Source organism: Hyaena hyaena, unplaced genomic scaffold (assembly GCF_003009895.1).
Source record: "Hyaena hyaena isolate Hyena2069 unplaced genomic scaffold, ASM300989v1 scaffold_241, whole genome shotgun sequence".
In the NCBI taxonomy this organism is placed as follows: Eukaryota; Metazoa; Chordata; class Mammalia; order Carnivora; family Hyaenidae; genus Hyaena; species Hyaena hyaena.
This window is the reverse complement of record NW_024080875.1, coordinates 1,304,844-1,322,243: the sequence shown is the minus strand read 5'-3', so window position 1 is coordinate 1,322,243 and position 17,400 is coordinate 1,304,844. Positions and strand designations below refer to the sequence as shown.

At 36.0% G+C, this 17,400-nt stretch overlaps 1 protein-coding gene across 8 annotated transcripts in view; it reads left to right on the top strand.

Moving 5' to 3' along the window:
• DDX4 (DEAD-box helicase 4) overlaps nucleotides 1–11,184 on the top strand; it is a 75,158-nt gene extending 63,974 nt beyond the window's left edge. For all 8 annotated transcript variants that reach the window (XM_039244503.1, XM_039244502.1, XM_039244505.1 and 5 more), the window contains 4 exons: nucleotides 8,366–8,465; nucleotides 9,663–9,933; nucleotides 10,084–10,194; nucleotides 10,855–11,184. In XM_039244503.1, coding sequence (XP_039100434.1) covers nucleotides 8,366–8,465; nucleotides 9,663–9,933; nucleotides 10,084–10,194; nucleotides 10,855–10,941 — 569 coding nt within the window. In that variant the 3' untranslated portion in view covers nucleotides 10,942–11,184. The remainder of the gene's footprint in view (nucleotides 1–8,365; nucleotides 8,466–9,662; nucleotides 9,934–10,083; nucleotides 10,195–10,854) is intronic.
• The last annotated feature ends 6,216 nt before the right edge of the window (nucleotides 11,185–17,400 follow it).

Here is a 17,400-nt window from a genome sequence, read left to right as displayed (position 1 = left end):
CTCTCATGATCACAACAATCTCAGAGATTATTCTTGGTCACAGAAAGGCTGGTCTCCTTATGTTTAGCGTATTTGCATAGAAGCAGCAAGACTGTTAATTAACAGTATAGGCCTCTTTGAATTTGTTTTGCAAATCTAGAGTCAAACAGTATTGATAGGAAATTAAGTCTGGGAAACTAAGTCATATTACATCTCTAATACGTAGCAGCTTAAGTGAGTTCCTATCTTCTAAAGCTCTCCCTGATTTTTCATGTAATTAATTATTGTTCCATCGCATCTGTTAGACTTTCATGATTCTGTCTGCTTTGGAACTAGTCCTGTGAATTCTGTTTGTCCAGTGATAGGGTCTAAAAGTTATCAAAACAGTGTCAACTTAGAACCTTCTACCCTAGACTATCAGTAGTTAGAAGTGCTTGATAGAGGCACAAAAATAGAAACTCTGCTAGCTTATAGTAGCTTATAGTATAGCCTTTGTGAAAGTATCAAGAGAAAACAAAAACTATACAAAGACTACTGATCATGGTTAATTTATTACTGATAATTGTTGAAAATGAAAGATTTAATGAGGGTTCATAATAAGAATAATGCTACTAGTAAGGAAATTTGGTTACTTCGGTGGCACTGCAAAATGAAGGTAATAAAGGCATTCCTAAGAAATTTTAGATGAATGTCTAAATGATGTCTAATGAAATGTCTCTAATGATTATAATAAACCTATTTTCCAAGAAGTATGTCATTGTTACATCTGATTCATAAAAATGGGTAAGTCTCATTTTTCATACTAAGAATATCTGGTAAAAAGATTGAGTGCAAATAGGATCTGCTTTTCTGTACTTATACGACATACCACATGTAAGTCTGTTATACATCCTATTTGAGAACCACTAGCCTAGAAGGTGCTAGATTAAAATTAAGAAAGAAGTAAACTATTTTTTTAGGTATTTAAAAAAACATATTTTAAATTTTTATTAATTTTTTTATGAATATAATTTATTGTCAAATTGGCTTACATACAATACCCTGTGCTCATCCCAGGAAGTGCCCTTGAGAGAGAGCTCACAAGCAGGGGAGAGGGGCAGAGGGGGAGAGAGAGATTTTTTTTTTATGTTATTTATTTATTTCTGAGAGAGAGTGAGTGAGTGTGAGCAGGGGCGGGTCAGAGAGAGAGAGGGAGACACAGAATCCAAAGACAGTCTCCAGGCTCTGAGTTGGCTGCCAGCACAGAGCCCGACACGGGGCTTGAACCCATGAACCATGAGATCATGACCTGAGCCAAAGTCAGACACTTAACCAACTGAGCCACCCAGGTGCCCTAGGAGAGAGAGATTCTTAAGCAGGCTCTACACTCCCCTCAGAACCCCATGCAGGGTTCAATCCTATGACCCTGGGATCATGACCTGAGCTGAAATCAGGAGTTGGATGCTCAACTGACTTAGCCACTCAGGCATCCCTAAATATAAACATTTTAAATTATAAATGAAATTATGACTGGCAACACTATGCTGTTGTATTAGGCACTGTACCTCTAGGCCTCTGATCAATATAGAAAAACTCTAGAGAGTTATTTCCTAGGTATTTTAGTCAATGTTTCTCCTGGAGGTAAAAACATATTATGTACAGTAAGGGCATTTACACATCTCCAGGGACTTCCCATAAAGGTATCCATAAAGTCTACATCGTACCTAGATGTAGGTACAAGCTTTCAATCTAGAGAAAGCTTAATATCTGTTCTGACTTGACAACTGTTACCATGAAGCTCTTAAAAATAGTAATACATCAAACAAGCCTAATTATTTTTAGCCTCTGTTTTATTTTTTAAAATGAGAGCACAGACTTCTGTGCCTTTCCTGGGGGTATTCTGAGAAATCTCAAAGATCGTTTAGGTGGATTTTTTTTTTCTTAATTTATGGTCCACTCTTAAAAAGGTAAAATCAAGAGTTGGCAGAGGGGAGTTGAACTTTTGATTAGTGTAGGATCATTGGTGGCTGAGAAACAGTACTTGGTTATCAGTTTAATTAAGTGACAATAAAACATTTAAAAATAAATATAGAAGGTAACATGATTGTAAAGAACCATAGCTCTTTCATAAATGTGGTACTTTTGCTGCTGTTTTTTCCCTTTAAATAAGCAAAAACATAGCAAAGTCAACACAGTCTCTGCTATACAAACTGATGACAAGGAAAAGAAAAAGCAACTTTTCATGTTGTAAGAACTGAAAATAGGTGTCAGTTCTTTTCTGGAGCAAACTGACACTTCATTTTAGGACAACATGAGTCTTCCTCAGAGCTCCAAAGACCCTCTCATGGGAGATGGTAAAACAATTGTCATTATTATACTGAGAATTATTTGTTTTAATATACGTTCAAATAAGTATGTAAATTTTTTCTTGGTTTTAAATTTTAATATGGTAAATTTCATTGGTTAAACCCACATAACTGAAAGTTTCTGGAATTTTCAATAATTTTAGAATTTAAAAGTGTCAGAGCCACAGACCAAAATTTTGAGAGCTACAACATTAGGAAAAAGCTACTCTTTTTTTTCCTTCACAACAAAATCACAGACAGTTTCTGTTTCCATTTATATTAGTCCTCCTATAGTCTCACTTATGCTAATTATAACTTTTAACCATAGGAACTTCTGTTTCATAGAGGAAACTGGACTAAGGAATGGGCATTTGAGAGATGTCAGAAGCAAGAGTTGTAGCTGACTACTAGAGCGCATGAACTTTTTATACTACTTTCTTACGGCACACTTTGTTGAAGTATGAAAGTACAAAATGTTAAAGTGGCAAAAATGTACATGTCCATTAAAATGTCTCAAAGATACTGCATATGAAAAATAAGCAAAAGAACACAAACTTAGGTTTAGTAATTAATGTGTGAGAATCTATTCTTATTCAGATCACTAATTTACTCAGTATAATCTATTAAGTTACCCAAAACTGAAGATGTTGAAAATTATCTTCAGGATGACATTATGCAAAATATAAATACTTTTGAATAATGAATCAATTTACTGAACACAGATTTATGTTTTCATACGTTAAAGTCTTTAAAAAATTTTTTACTTTTGAGAGAGAGTGAGCAAGAGGGGTAGGGACAGAGAGAGAGGGAGACACAATCTGAGGTAGGCTTCATGCTTAAAGCTGTCAGCACAGAACCTGATGTGAGGCTGGCACCCATAAACCATGAATGAGATCATGACTTGAGCCAAAGCTGTACCTTAACCATCCAAGCCACCCAGGTGCCCCTACGTTTTTATACTTGTAAACATTATGGAGAATATTAGCTTATTTGAGTGGCTAACCTATATAGGCTAAGAAAAGCCAACTCAAATAAGGTGTTTGTATTATACTTAAAACTGATAAATCAGAGAAAATACGTGTTGTTTTTTAAACCGAAGTTATTGAATTAGTCTTGAGTTTATCATAGATTTCATTTACATGTACTTGGAGTCTTAAATGTTTCAGATTTAATTCCTATAGGAAGATTTTTTTTTTCAAAAACAATACAGTTAAAGTTTTAGGAATTTGGGGTCCCTGGGTGGCTCAGTTGGTTGAGCGTCTGACTTGGGCTTAGGTCATGATCTTGCAGTTTATGAGTTTGAGTCCTATGTTGGCCTCAGTGCTGACAGCTTGGAACCTGGAGCCTGCTTCGGATTCTGTGTCTCTGTTTCTCTCTCTCTACCCCTCCTATGCTCATACTCTATCTCTCAATAATAAACAAACATTAAAAAAATTAAAATAAAGTTTTAGGGATTCAATTTTGTTACTCTCTAGGAATTTTAGGAATGTTTGCCTCTATAAATTATTTTTCTGTTTTATTTAACTCAGTAAACCAAATCAGAATTAATTTAATAGACCTTTAAGAGGCTTTAAAAGAGGTTTTAATAGACTATAATTTTTTTTGTAGTTTTGCCTCTCCCCTCTTTGACTTTTCTTCTTCTGCAACACTAATTAGATAATATTAGATCTTCTTGATCTCTCCTCCATATTTTGTAACCTCATTTTCATATTTTCCACTTGTTCTGGGTTGCATTCTAAATAGTCTGGGTAGTTATTCAGATTTACCTTCACTTTTGCAGAAACTGATACTGGTACAGTGTGTGTGTATAGTTCTCTGCCATTTTGCTAAATGGGTGGATTTGTGTAATTACCACCAACATCAAGATACAGAGGTATTACTGCCTCACCACAAAGATATCTCTTGTGCTGTTTTTATAATTATACCCACGACTCCTACTCTAACTGCCTGTCTCTGTGTCCTCACAACCACTAATCTGTTTTCCATCTTTATAATATTATAATTTCAAAAATTTTGTGTAAATGGAATCATACATATGTGACCTTTGAAATAGGCTTTTTCCTTCTGCTTTAATACTCTTAAGATCATCAAGTTACTGTATCAGTAGTTGATTTCTTTGTATTGCTGAGGAATATTCCATGGTATGAATATACTTGTGTTTTTGGTTTTTAGCCACTCTGTTGATTTTATGCCTTTTAATATTTAAATTTATACCATTTAGATTCAGTGCAATTACTAGAAGTTAGAGCTTAACTATTTCATTTTTTTAAAATGTTTGTGTAATAGAACATTTATTTTTACATGTGCCAGTAAACGTGAAGAGGTTAGGTTTGATTTTACAAGGCTCTGAAAAAGAGTTAAGTTCAGATTCATGCATAATATTTGCCTATTCTTTTTTTTCTTTTTTCTTTTTTAATTTATGTCCAAGTTACTTAGCATATAGTGCAGTAATTTCAGGAGTAGAATCCAGTGATTCATCCCCTACATATAATACCCATTGTTCATCCCAGCAAGTGTCTTCCTTAATGCTGCTTGCCCATTTAGCCCATCCCCAATCCACAACCCTTCCAGCAACTCTCAGTTCTGTATATTTAAGAGTCTCTTACGTACCATTTCATTTTTATCTTCTTTTTGTTCCTTCTGTTTCTCATTTCTCTGTTGTCTTCCTTCAGCGTTTTTTAGAATTCAGTTTTGATTTTCCTATTTTTTTTTAGTTTTTGTGTATATCGTGGCATAGCTTTCTTAGTGGTTGCTCAAGGCATTACAGTGCATATACATAATTAATCACAGTGTATCAACAGTGTTGTCAGTATTATACTAGTTTGAGTGAAGTATAGATATCTTACCTCCCTTTGTGTTTTTTTTTTTATCTTCCCTTATTTATTACTTACTTTTTTTCATCATGGTAAGTGTATTCTTTAATCTCCATCACCTATTTCACCCCGTTCCCCACTTAATTCCCCTCTGGTAACCATCAGTCTGTTGTCTGTAGTTAAGAGTCCTTATTGATTTGTCTTAGCTTGTTTGTTTTGTTTCTTAAATTCCACATATGAGTGAGATCACACAGTAGTAGTCTTTCTCTGACTGACTTATTTAGCTTAGCATTATACTCGTTAGCTCCATCCATGTCATTGCAAATGGCAAGATTTCTTTCTTTTTTATGGATGAATAATATTCCATGGTATGTATATACCACATCTTCTTTATCCATTAGTCAGTGGACAGTTGAGCTGCTTCCATAGTTTGGATATTGCAAATAATGCTGCAGTAAGCATAGGGGTACATGTATCCTTTTGAATTAACATTTTGTAGTTTTTGGGTAAACACTCTGTAGTACAATTAATAGATTGTAGAGTAATCCTACTTAATTTTTTGAGCAACCAACATACTTTTTTCGACAGTGGCTGTGCAAGTTTGCATTCCCACCAACAGTGCAAGAAGGTTCCTTTTTCTTCACATCTTTACCAATGCCTGTTGGGTTTTTTTGATTTTGACTTTAGCCATTCTGACAGGTGTGAGGCTTTTTAAAGAGGCTTTAAGAGATGTTGTAATTTACTTTTTTAGTATCCTCCACAAGGTTTTAACATAATGATTACACATAATAATAAAAAAAAGCTCTTCCTGAATCACAGACACTTAAAGAGCTTATAGCTTAGTTCTACCTCTTCAGTCACAGTCAAGAATGACCACAGAAATACAGAGAATTACAATCTAGCTACTATTGAAGTAGTAGAATAGTATCTAGTAGAATTCTTTTTATATTCTTAGTTGATTTTACTTAGCTTACAGTGGACTAACAAAATGGATTTTCCATCACCACTCAATAGAAGAGAGAACTATAATTCATCAGTATTCATTCATAAGTAGTTAGAGTTTATCAGAATTCTGATGAATTATAATTCATCCATTTATAGAGATTATTGAATGGTCTGATCATAAAGTTAAATTTGCAATTAGTTCTGCCACCAGTGGTACTATGACTTATTGTCTGAACTAGAACAAATACAAAATCAGTAGAGAGGAAAAGTTCTAGAGTAAGTCAGCAGAGTTACACTTTTATTGCCACTTGGGATTCATACTGAGAACCAGCAAAAGAGATCAGGGCTTCAGTTACTCAAGAGTGTTAAAGTTCTTGATACTATCAGGTATATCAGTTTTGGTGTTGGGCATCTTGTTGGATGATTTTCAAAACTGTGGAAAAATAATTGATTAAAAAATCATTAATACTATGAAAATGACCATATCTCAAAGGTTTAAGTGATTTATTACTGTAGGAATCACTTACCTTTTGATTTCTCTGCTTGATTGTTAATAGCTCTGAGAGTTAATGAAACATCACCTCTAAGCCTTTTTTTCTTGTAGATCTCCTATCTCAGTTAATGTTAGTTCTGTTTTTCCAGTTACTCAGACACAGTCTTGGGAGTCATCATTCATTTCTTTCTCTAACTGCTTATATCTTATCTGTTAGCAAAATGTTCAAAAATCAACATTTATTCAGAATCCATTAACTCCTTGGTTAAAACAAAGATCAGATCTTGTCACTTCTTTGCTCAAAACTTAGTGGCTTGCCTTCTCAAAATGAAGTTTTTCCAATGGGCTTCAAGACTCTATGTGATACGGCTGCCATTACTTCTCTGTCTTCATGTTCTACTCTCTCTTGCTCACCCTACTCCAGCTAGACTGTTCATTACTGTTCCTCCCATGTGCCAGGCACGTTTCTGCCTCATGGCCTTTGTACTTGCCATTCCCCCTACCTAAAATGTAGGGCTCACATGGGGGCCATGTGTGTCTGTTTTAGCACATAACACCCATGCCTCAGAGCCTTTCCTTTATATTTGTCCTTCCTGTTCCTTGATGTTCTTACCCAAATGTCTCAGTAGTTCACTATATTATTTTATTCTTATTTCTACTTAGATGTCATCTAATTAGAAAGGGTACATGTAAAGTAGCCCTCTTGTGACTTTCTCTATCCTTGTGGGGTTCTTTTTTTCCCGTTGTAGGGCTCATTGATTGCATAATATTTGTTTATTATTTGCCTCTCCACAATGAGAGCCAGGGCTTTGTTTTATTTTCAGTATTTCCTTTTTTTTTTTTTTTTTAATGATTATTTATTTCTGAGAGAGAGCTGGAGACAGTGTGAGCAGGGGAGGGTCAGAGAGAGAGGGAGACACAAAATCTGAAGATAAGCTCCAGGCTCTGAGCTAGCTGTCAGCACAGAACCCAACACGGGGCTTGAACCCACGAAATGTGAGATCATGACCTGAGCCGAAGTTGGACACTTAACTGACTGAGCCACCCAGGCGCCACAATTTGCAGTATTTTCAACACCTGAAATAGTGACTGGCATCTCTTAGGCCCTAAATATTTGTTGAATAAATGAAGCCAACTGATAGGGAAAAGAGGTAGAGGAATTATGAACAGTAATACAGTCTTCTTTCCAGTAAGATTATAAATCACCTTCTCTCCTCTCCAACATAGGGAGATTCCTTGTGTGAAAAAAATCTCCGGCTCATTCATGAAGTTCTACTGATTAAAATCTTTAAGCTAATTGATAAATATTTTTGACTCATAAATCCTAGGATAAAGTTACTTAGTTTTTTTTGATAAATAATACTTTGGGAATAAAAGGGTTGGAATTAAGAGAGAATGTTGAAACAGAATATTGCAGGATTTGTCATCCCTGGGTTGGATGCCTTATATGTTGGGCAGTCAAGGCAGAATTAGAGGGGAATGAAGGTCCCGAGATGAATTTGTAACTGCTAAGAGTTGGCAGGTAGATTTATTTATCTTGCCCTAAGTCTCTACTTTTTGGTGTTGGCCTTTGAGGGCAAAAGGCAAGCTAATTTTTTAGTCCCCAAAGTGGAAAACAGTTCTGAGTCTTTATCTTTGACATTCATCCATTCAGGAAATATTTGAGCTTCTTTTACCTACCAGGCCTGGTCTTGGTCTTGGGAATACAGTGGTGGGTGAGACTATTTCCTCCTAAAACCTCCTTGCCTTTTTCTCCTTTTCCTAATTTTATAGTTTCACTGTTTATCACTGTTTTATTTATTGTCTTGTAGGTGATGAAAGAACTCTGGTTTTTGTTGAGACTAAGAAAAAGGCAGATTTTATTGCTACTTTTCTTTGTCAAGAAAAAATATCAACAACAAGTATTCATGGGTGAGTAGGTTAATATGATTTCATAGTAGGGAGTTGACATTTGTATTTGTTATTTGCTAAGAAACAACACTGCATGTAACTGATATGATATAATCGTAGGATTAGGATTCAGAATTCTCAGGATCTAAACTGTTAGTCATTTTAAGTTTTTATAAGAACTGAGTGGTGGGGATGGGTGAGGTAAAGGTCTGTCTTAGATTCCATATGATGAAGAGTTCTCAAGAGAGGTCACTTTAAGCCTCTCTGGTTCTGATACCTAAGTTTTTCATTTGCTAATTCCAGTCTTTCTCTTGCTTGAAAAATTTTTTGAAGTGCATAAAAATGTCAGATGAGCACACCTTCATTGGCACTTTACTCATGGATCTAAAATACTAATGAATATACAAAATTCTGAGATTATACTAAACAATTTTTTGAGAAAACATTCTAATCAAATTGTTGTATATGATTTGTCAAGACTAGTAAGAGATTAATAGGTGAGATTTAATGTTTCTCATCCTTCTAAAAAGTTTTTTTAAGTTTATTTTTTGAGAGTGAGAGTGCACAAGTTGGGAAAGGACAGAGAGGAAGGAGGACAGAGTATCCAAAGCAAGCTCCACACTGACAGCAGGGAGCCCATTGTGTGGCTCAAACTCAAGAAATGTAGGATCATGACCTGAGCCGAAGTCAGATGCTTAACTGACTGAGGAACTCAGGTACCCTGATGTTTGTCATACCTGTTTGTGTTGTAGCACTCTGTACTACCATTGTTACCTTACTTCATGTGTAAATGGGGATATTTGTTCCACTCTCAAAGTATTATTGTGAGAATTAAATAAAATGATGTCTTGAAAAGAGTTAGTACAATATCTGGTATGTAAAAAGTAGATAGTAATTTTAATTGCTGCCATTTTTACTGTTAATGAAAATATGTTGAAGTTTAATGGTTCATTGTAATAATTTTTTAAAATGTTTATTAATTTTTGAGAGACAGCACGTGTGAGCAGTAAAGGACCAGATAAAGATGGAGAGAAAGAATCCCAAGTAGGCTCCATACTATCAGTGTAGCGCCCGATTTGGGGCTCAACATCACGAACCATGAGATCATGGCCTGAGCAGAAATCCAGAGTCAGACATTTAACTGACTCAGGCACCAGGTGCCCCCACTATATAATTTTCTTAAGAGTTGTCGTAACACATGCTTTCTTTGATTTCTAGTGACCGTGAACAGAGAGAGAGAGAGCAAGCTCTTGGAGATTTTCGCTGTGGAAAGTGCCCAGTTCTTGTTGCTACTTCGGTAGCTGCCAGGGGGCTGGATATTGAAAATGTTCAACATGTTATCAATTTGGATCTTCCTTCGACCATTGATGAATATGTTCATCGAATTGGACGTACTGGTCGTTGTGGAAATACTGGCAGAGCTATTTCGTTTTTTGATCCTGAATCAGATAACCATTTGGCACAGCCTTTAGTGAAAGTACTGTCAGATGTAAGTTTTAAATGTTTAAAACTGAATGGATATTATTCTATCATTGAAAGAAGACATTTTATATTTATGTATATTGAGGGAAAGTAAGCTGTTTGAATCTTTGAGACCAGATGCATATTGAATGTGAAGTTAATAATTTCTTTTTTAAAGGCTCAACAGGATGTTCCTGCATGGTTGGAAGAAATTGCCTTTAGTACATATGCTCCTGGCTTCAGTGGTAGTGGAAGAGGAAATGTATTTGCATCAGTTGATACTAGAAAGGTTAGTTGAGGGGAAAAATTTAGAACTTCGCTTCCAATTACTCTTTGTGAATGTTGTAACTAATATTGTGAAGTAACCATAACATTCAATAATTATATAAGCCATTTTTTATACCTTGAAGTTTACTGTTTCTTAAAGTTTTACATATGTATATATTTTTGGTCTTAAAAGTGAGGAATTACCTTTAAATGTACGCTCAAACATCCCTCCTTTCTCAAATTTGCTGGCATTTAAAATTCTCCTTTGGATTCTTTTGAACTTTCTGTAAGAATGCTTTGTTTTTAGACTTCTTACAGTATTATGAAGGAAGACAAAATGCTAGAGATCTTGTGAGTTGCATGTTCCTTTTTGATATGCTGGTTATGCAGCACCACTTTTAAATAGAAACAATGAATGCACTAATGATTAAATATTTATGCTTATTAATTGCCAAAACTACTGGTTAAAGGAAGATTTTTCTTGAAATATTTTTTGTAATTTTGACTGCCCAGGTTGATAGGGGCCTTTTATCGAATGGAGTAAATTTAGTGAGAATCCAGTCTTTATCTCTTTGGGGAAAACATGGTGGGAAGCTTGAGTACCTTCTCTGAGTCTGGGAAATGTAACTTTAGAGTTGCCATAAAATTAAATCTTTCTTTCTTTCTTTCTTTCTTTTTAAAGAATTACCAGGGCAAGAGTACTTTGAACACAGCAGGGTTTTCTTCTTCACAAGCTCCCAGTCCAGTAGACGATGAGTCATGGGATTAAAGCTAAAACATCCTTCAAGTTTGTGGTACAGTTTTGATGCAGAGAAGAAAATAGTTTTAATTTTTGAATTTAACAGAAGTGCAAAATCTGACACTCTAGTATCTTCTGTCCTTCTGTTCTTATTCCCACCCTTTAAAAAAAATTCTTGCTGACTACTTATGTGAAATTCTAAAAATTAACAACTTTGCAGTTACTGATATAAATGGTGTTAACTGGAAAGATTAAAGCATTCTGAATGTCTTACTTATTTCTAGTGTATTCTTTAGGGGTTTTAGACATGCTTCATGTCTAGATGCCTAGTCTTAGTGTGGTGTTTATTGATCCGAAAACAAGCAGTAGAATCTATCACAAACTTTTGTTTAGAAACTGTCTCCTTTTTTACTTAAAAAGGAGCCTTTAAAGCAATAGTGTGTCACTGAAACGTGGTAACATGATTTTCATGTAACAGTGAAAGACATAAGCCTTTTAAGGTGATTTTGACTTTAAATCACCAGATATGTGATGAAAATGATTAAATGCAATGTAGGCTCTGTATACAGTGACATAACAAATATTTGTTTTTATTCTCTACAGACTTTGCTTGAAAATAAAGGATGAAACACTTTTCCCCCTTAGTTTTCTAACAGCATTTAAAATTTTTCTTTGTTGCATATCATAGTTCTCCTGTATTTTGAAATTTTGAGCCTTGCAGAACCAATGAAGTGAACAAGGTGTTATGTAAATTAAATATTAATTTGTAATATACATTCATACACAAATGTAATAGTGAAAATCATTATTTGAACTCAAACTATATCAACAAGAAACAATGCTGTTCACTTTTGCCACAATTAATTTTTTGATATTTTAAGATTAATGAGGGAAAGAATCCTTTTTTCATTGACCAATATATGTCTTAAATTTAGTATGTCTCTAATGTAAGTAATTCTCTATAAATCATTAAACAAATGAACATTAAGACCTGAAATAAATAAGAATTAGGGAGACAAAAAAATTACCATTATGAATGTTTGTTACCGTTAACTTAAAAAATCCAAAGCAGGGGTGCCTGGGTGGCTCAGTCAGTTAAGCTTCCAACTTTAGCTCATGTCATGATCTCACGGTTCGTGGGTTCAAGCCCTGCGTCGGGCTCTGTGCTGACAGCTAGCTCGGAGCCTGGAGCCTGTCTTCGGATTCCGTGTCTCCCTCTCTCTCTGACCCTCCCCTGCTCATGCTGTCTCTTTCTCTCAAAAATAAATAAAACAGTAAAAAATTTTAAAAATCCAAAGCAGTATGTCCCTAACATATGTCTTGTTACATGAATTTGGTTTATGATAGAGGTATCACACATGAAAAGAGAAGGTCTATTCAACAGATGTTTTTAGGACTAGTTAGATACCAACCCCATGCCATATTCAGTATCAGTTCCATGTGCATTATTAAGAATTAAAACTACAAAAAAATATAGTTAAGTATGAAACTTTTGAATTGGGGATGAGAGTTGACTTTAAACTCAAAGGTTGAAAATCCTAAAGGATTCGTGCACAAAAGGATTAGTTGCTTATATAGAGAGTAAACAACAGAGAAAAGTATGACTACAATGATTACAGTGACTACAATGAATTATCTGTGAATAGTTCATTATATGTGGATATGTAGGAATACCATTAGAGGAATGCACAAAGAACAGACAGAAAACTCAAAAAAGGGAAGTTCAAGAAATGAAAATATGGGAATTATTTAACTTGGGCTTTGTAATCTCATTTCTGGGACAGGTTAAATGAACGAGAAAGTGTTTGTGTTACTATTTGTAGTACCTGTGGGTCTTAGTTTTCTCCTCCAGTTTGTTTTGTTTACAAGGGACATTTACAGACCATTTTTGCCTCCCATAGTTTGAAAGAGCTTTTGGCCTAATTGCTTTAAACATATTTCTGAATTTGCATTATTTGTCAAATTTCCATAATAGCATTACTGAAACAGTGTAAATAGGGAGAGAACATTGTACCTAGTTCCAGTAACATTATAAACCCACTGTTCATGTCCCCATGTTCAATTATTTTCTGCATTTCTAGGTATACATTTGAATGATTTATTTAAAATATATCAAAGTAAACTGGTATAGGTATGATTAGAAAATAAAATCCTATAGAACAGTTTATAATAGGAAGCAATATTCTGCCTCTTCCTTTCCAGATTGCTATTCCACATCCCATGTTTAATGGCCTTTCGCCATTTCTGAGAGTTGGTATCATGTTTTATTTTTATCTCAGCAAGTTGAGATTTCTCTTGGCTTTCTGTCTGGTAGGTAAAGATTAACTTACCTCAGTCTCACTTCTTGGGTAACTTTAATATAGTTAAAAGGATATTTTGTGAGATGATGGTAAACTCACCCTTTCTCTTCTCTCTGTTATGGCTTTTACACTGTATCATCTTAAACTGTACATTAACATTTCCAGAGTTAACACTTCTGCTCTATTTTATAACTGTAAAGTCTCTCTTTTTACATTTATAGGTTGGTTCCAAAATTGGAAATCAGTAGGCAGGGCTTACATAAATAAAAACTTAAAAAATAGGGAAAAGCAGAGGAAAATATTATTTGCTGAATGGACCAATTAGCACAGTTTGATTTCCTTTTTTTTTTTTTAACTTATTTTTCCAATTTTATGATCTCTGTGTTTCCAGGGAGAATTCTAAATGTCATGGTCAAATGAAAACCAAAACCATTCCACATACCAATTTGCTTTAAACTTGCATCGTACTCTCTTTGAGCACTTTTGCCCTTTGGTTTTCTGTTTTACTTTTCTGGGAAAAAGAACATGCTCTTCATCATATCATTACCTTTCTTGGGTTACTGTATTGATCCCAAAAGATACTGATTTTTTTTTTTAACGTTTTGAATGGGCTTTTTAATTCTGGTTAGTAGTTGATGTGTCCAGCAGATCATTCTTTTCTGGCCCTGAAAGTGTTTTGTACATTTTCTTTGATAATTTTTCCTAAGTTTTCTTTCTTGTGTTGATCTTCTTCTATCTTTCATGCATTTTTTTGTCTTATGGCTTGTTATGTTCAGGTAGAATTTTTACTGTTTTTAAACTCTGATTCTTTTAAGCAATTTATTATTCCAATAGCCATCTTATTTTCCTCTGGGTTTTTTTTTTTATTTTTAAAGTTTTTATTTATTTAATCTCTACACCCAGCATGGGGCTCAAACCCAAACCCTGAAATCAAAGAGTTGCAATGTTCTTCCAACTGAGCCAGCCAGGCACCCCTCTTTTGTTTTTTTAAAATACTGCTTAATAGTGAATTTTCTGCCTCGCTTAGGAATTGAACCTCACTATCCTATTTTATTACATTCAGCATTTGTTGTTCTGCTGCTTGGCATCAGAAATCTTAAGCCTTCAGTAAGTTGTATAACTAATGAATGCTGGCTTTACCGAGATACATCAATGTCTACCTTCCCCCGCAGGCCCTACAGTCTGCGTGCTTTCTGCCTCTCAAAAAATGTTTTTAATATTTTATTTATGTTAGAGAGAGAGCATGCAAACGAGCGCGCACAAGTGGGGGAGGGGCAGAATGAGAGAGGGTCACAGAATTTGAAGCAAGCTGCAGGCTTTGAGCTGTCAGCACAGAGCCTGATGCTGGGCTCAAATTCACAAGCCTTGAGATCATGACCTCAACCAAAGTCGGATGCCTAGCCAACTGAGCCACCCAGGTGCGCTCCCCCCCCCCCTTTCTTGTTCTACTTGCCCCTCTACCTGCACCAAGTTTCACTCACTAANGCCCCCCCCCCCCCCCCATCTCTTTAACTCTACAATCACAGCCTGCTCTCCAGAGACACCATCGGTTGAGATGTGAATAATAAAGCTTTTTTCCCCTAGAGGCTTCTGCGTTTTTAATGAGCCAAAGGTTCTGGCCTAAATCCAAGTAGGAAGGTCAAAATGTGGAATATGAAGCATACTGGAAAAGTTTGGGAGTATTGGTAATGTAGTAGCAAATAAAGGTGAGGAGTGGTCCTGATTCCACTTAGGGTAAACTTACCTAATTCATCTGTTCCTGCGTTCTTGGAGTGGAGTAGTTACGGTTTTTCTGATTTACCTTTTCCACCACTGATAACTTTTCTGTATAGAGCAGCCTTCTCACCCTGCCCGTAACTTTACACTTACCCAGTACGTATGGTTAATGGCTCTATTGATCGATCCTCTAATTTGGGAGAAGGCAGCTTTTCATTTTGTTTGTTTTGTGTGCTCCTCAAAGATTTTTAAATGTGTTCAATATAAGGTACCTATCTAGTCGTTAAGTTCTGAGTGGTTGGCAGAGCTTTTGCTTATTATCCACCTGATGCCCCTCTCCCCCACTTCCTCCCCCCGCCTCCCCGTCGTTTCCGCCCCTATCGCACCCTTTACCTAACTGCGTTCCTAGTACATCTTTTGTAAAAATTAGCCCAGTATGGAATCGTATTGTGTCCCAAGGCCCTGGCAGTGAGGAAAGGCGCTCTCAGCATCCAGCCAGGAGAGAGCCGAGCCTGGCCGCTCCGGCGGCTGTGGCCACTATGAAGCTGCCGGTGCTGGGAAGCAGGTTCGCTTGCATCCGGGCTCTTGGAGGCGGCTCCCAGGCACGGCCCCAACCTGTGGTTCTTCGCTCTTGGACCTGGCAGAGCTCGTTCCGAAACCCGGAAATGACAGCTAGTGAGGGCGTGGGGCGGTGGGAGCCTTCGGGGTGGAGCTGGAGGTTGGCCTGAAGAGACCCAAGGGGCTGAACCTCAGCGGAAGGGTGGGTGCCTGGGCAATGGGTGCACTGGAGGTGGGATGGCACTGTAGGCTGTGCTTGGACTCTCCCTTTACCGTTCCTAAACTTTCTGGATCACATATACAGAGCCCACTTGTACATTCAATCTCAGGGGTCTTATTAGCCTCTCTAAAATCCATTTATAGACCCACCCAAAGGGCTCAGAACAGCAGATTAAGACTCCTACTCTAGAGTAGTGCCAATGAGGAATTCATGTCAAGAGAGAGAGTACAGACGCTGAAAGAGAAGTGAGCAAATGAGGTGGACTCAAGTTTGGGGGCTGGAGATCCAGGTAAATTCCTTAATCCTTTAAATGATTTATTGTTTTGATGTAATTTAGGGGATAATTGTCAAATCATCAAAGTGTAGGGTATTGGAATTTACTTTTCTTTGGGAGATTTTGAGTGAGAATTCCTCAAAGGCCTTTTTTTTTTTGTTCTCCAGTTAGTGTGTTCTGCAACTGGAGTCTAATGTGTTTGTAGGATTTTTTTCTCCCTATTCCAGGAACAAAAACCACCTTTTTTTTAGTTCTGAATATATGAGTATATTGATTATCCCAAAGTCGTGGATGGATATGTCTATTTTAATTTGATTTTTGTCTTCGTTTTGAAAAGGGGGTTACATTGTAGGGAATTAAAATATTTTCAACAGAAATTCAATTTATTTAAAAGCTTATATGTTTTAGAGATGGAGCTCTTATGTAACAAGGTATGCATGATGCTTCATAGTAACTAACTAGTTGGAGTAGCCTTAACATTTGACATGTGTGGTTTCTAGCACTGTGAGTGATCTGCTTTAGGCCTTGGTTTGCTTATATATTAAAAGAAGACCATGACTGCGTTTTTCTCCCTGTTCATCTGTAACCAATGAAGAAGTCACACAATGCATGTAGTAGTGTTTTTTAAGAGAGGCAGTCTTGTGTAAGAATGCAGAGTATCATAGCTAAGTGTTGATATAGTTGTATTTTGATGTTCAAGTCTTATACAAGTAGTATACTAGCTGCTTTATCAGTGTTAAATGTATAGTTAAGAAACAAGTCAGATCACACCTGCAACAATAGTGGTTGGACCTCTATTAATATCACATGGGCATGAGTGATGCTTGTTAATTGACTGTTCTGGCCTCTTACTTTATACCTCATCTGTTAATTTTTTCATCATTCTTTAGATGTTCCACCACTGAAGATTTACTCTTGATAACACACACATGGTAATTATCCAGTGTGTTCTTGTCAGGTAAATGCAATGCAGGTTCTGACAGTTTCATCTTAATATGTTTGTTGTTTTTCTGAATTATCTTTTTGGGTTACCAGTCACCCGAGTTTGTAGAAAGTTTGGTTCTAGTACTTTTTTTCAATTCTGTAAACAGAAGTATTGTTGATATAGTGTCACAAATTAATACCACCATTTGATGTAGAATGTAATGCCATAACAAGTACAGTTTACCATAGTGTGGGGATTAGGTATAAAATACATAGAGTGATGACTGATTGCCTCTTTAAACTAAGTTTTAAAGAGACTTTGTAGTTTTCTCATCTGTGTATATAGTTTGGTAGGAAAAACCCTACTTTAGTGAAAAGACAAATTGACCTAAGTTTGAACCCCAGCTCCACAACTTACTAATAATTGTGTACTCTGGGACAAGTTAACTTTTTAATTTTTGAACTTGAAACAAAATTTACCTATGATGAAAGGCACA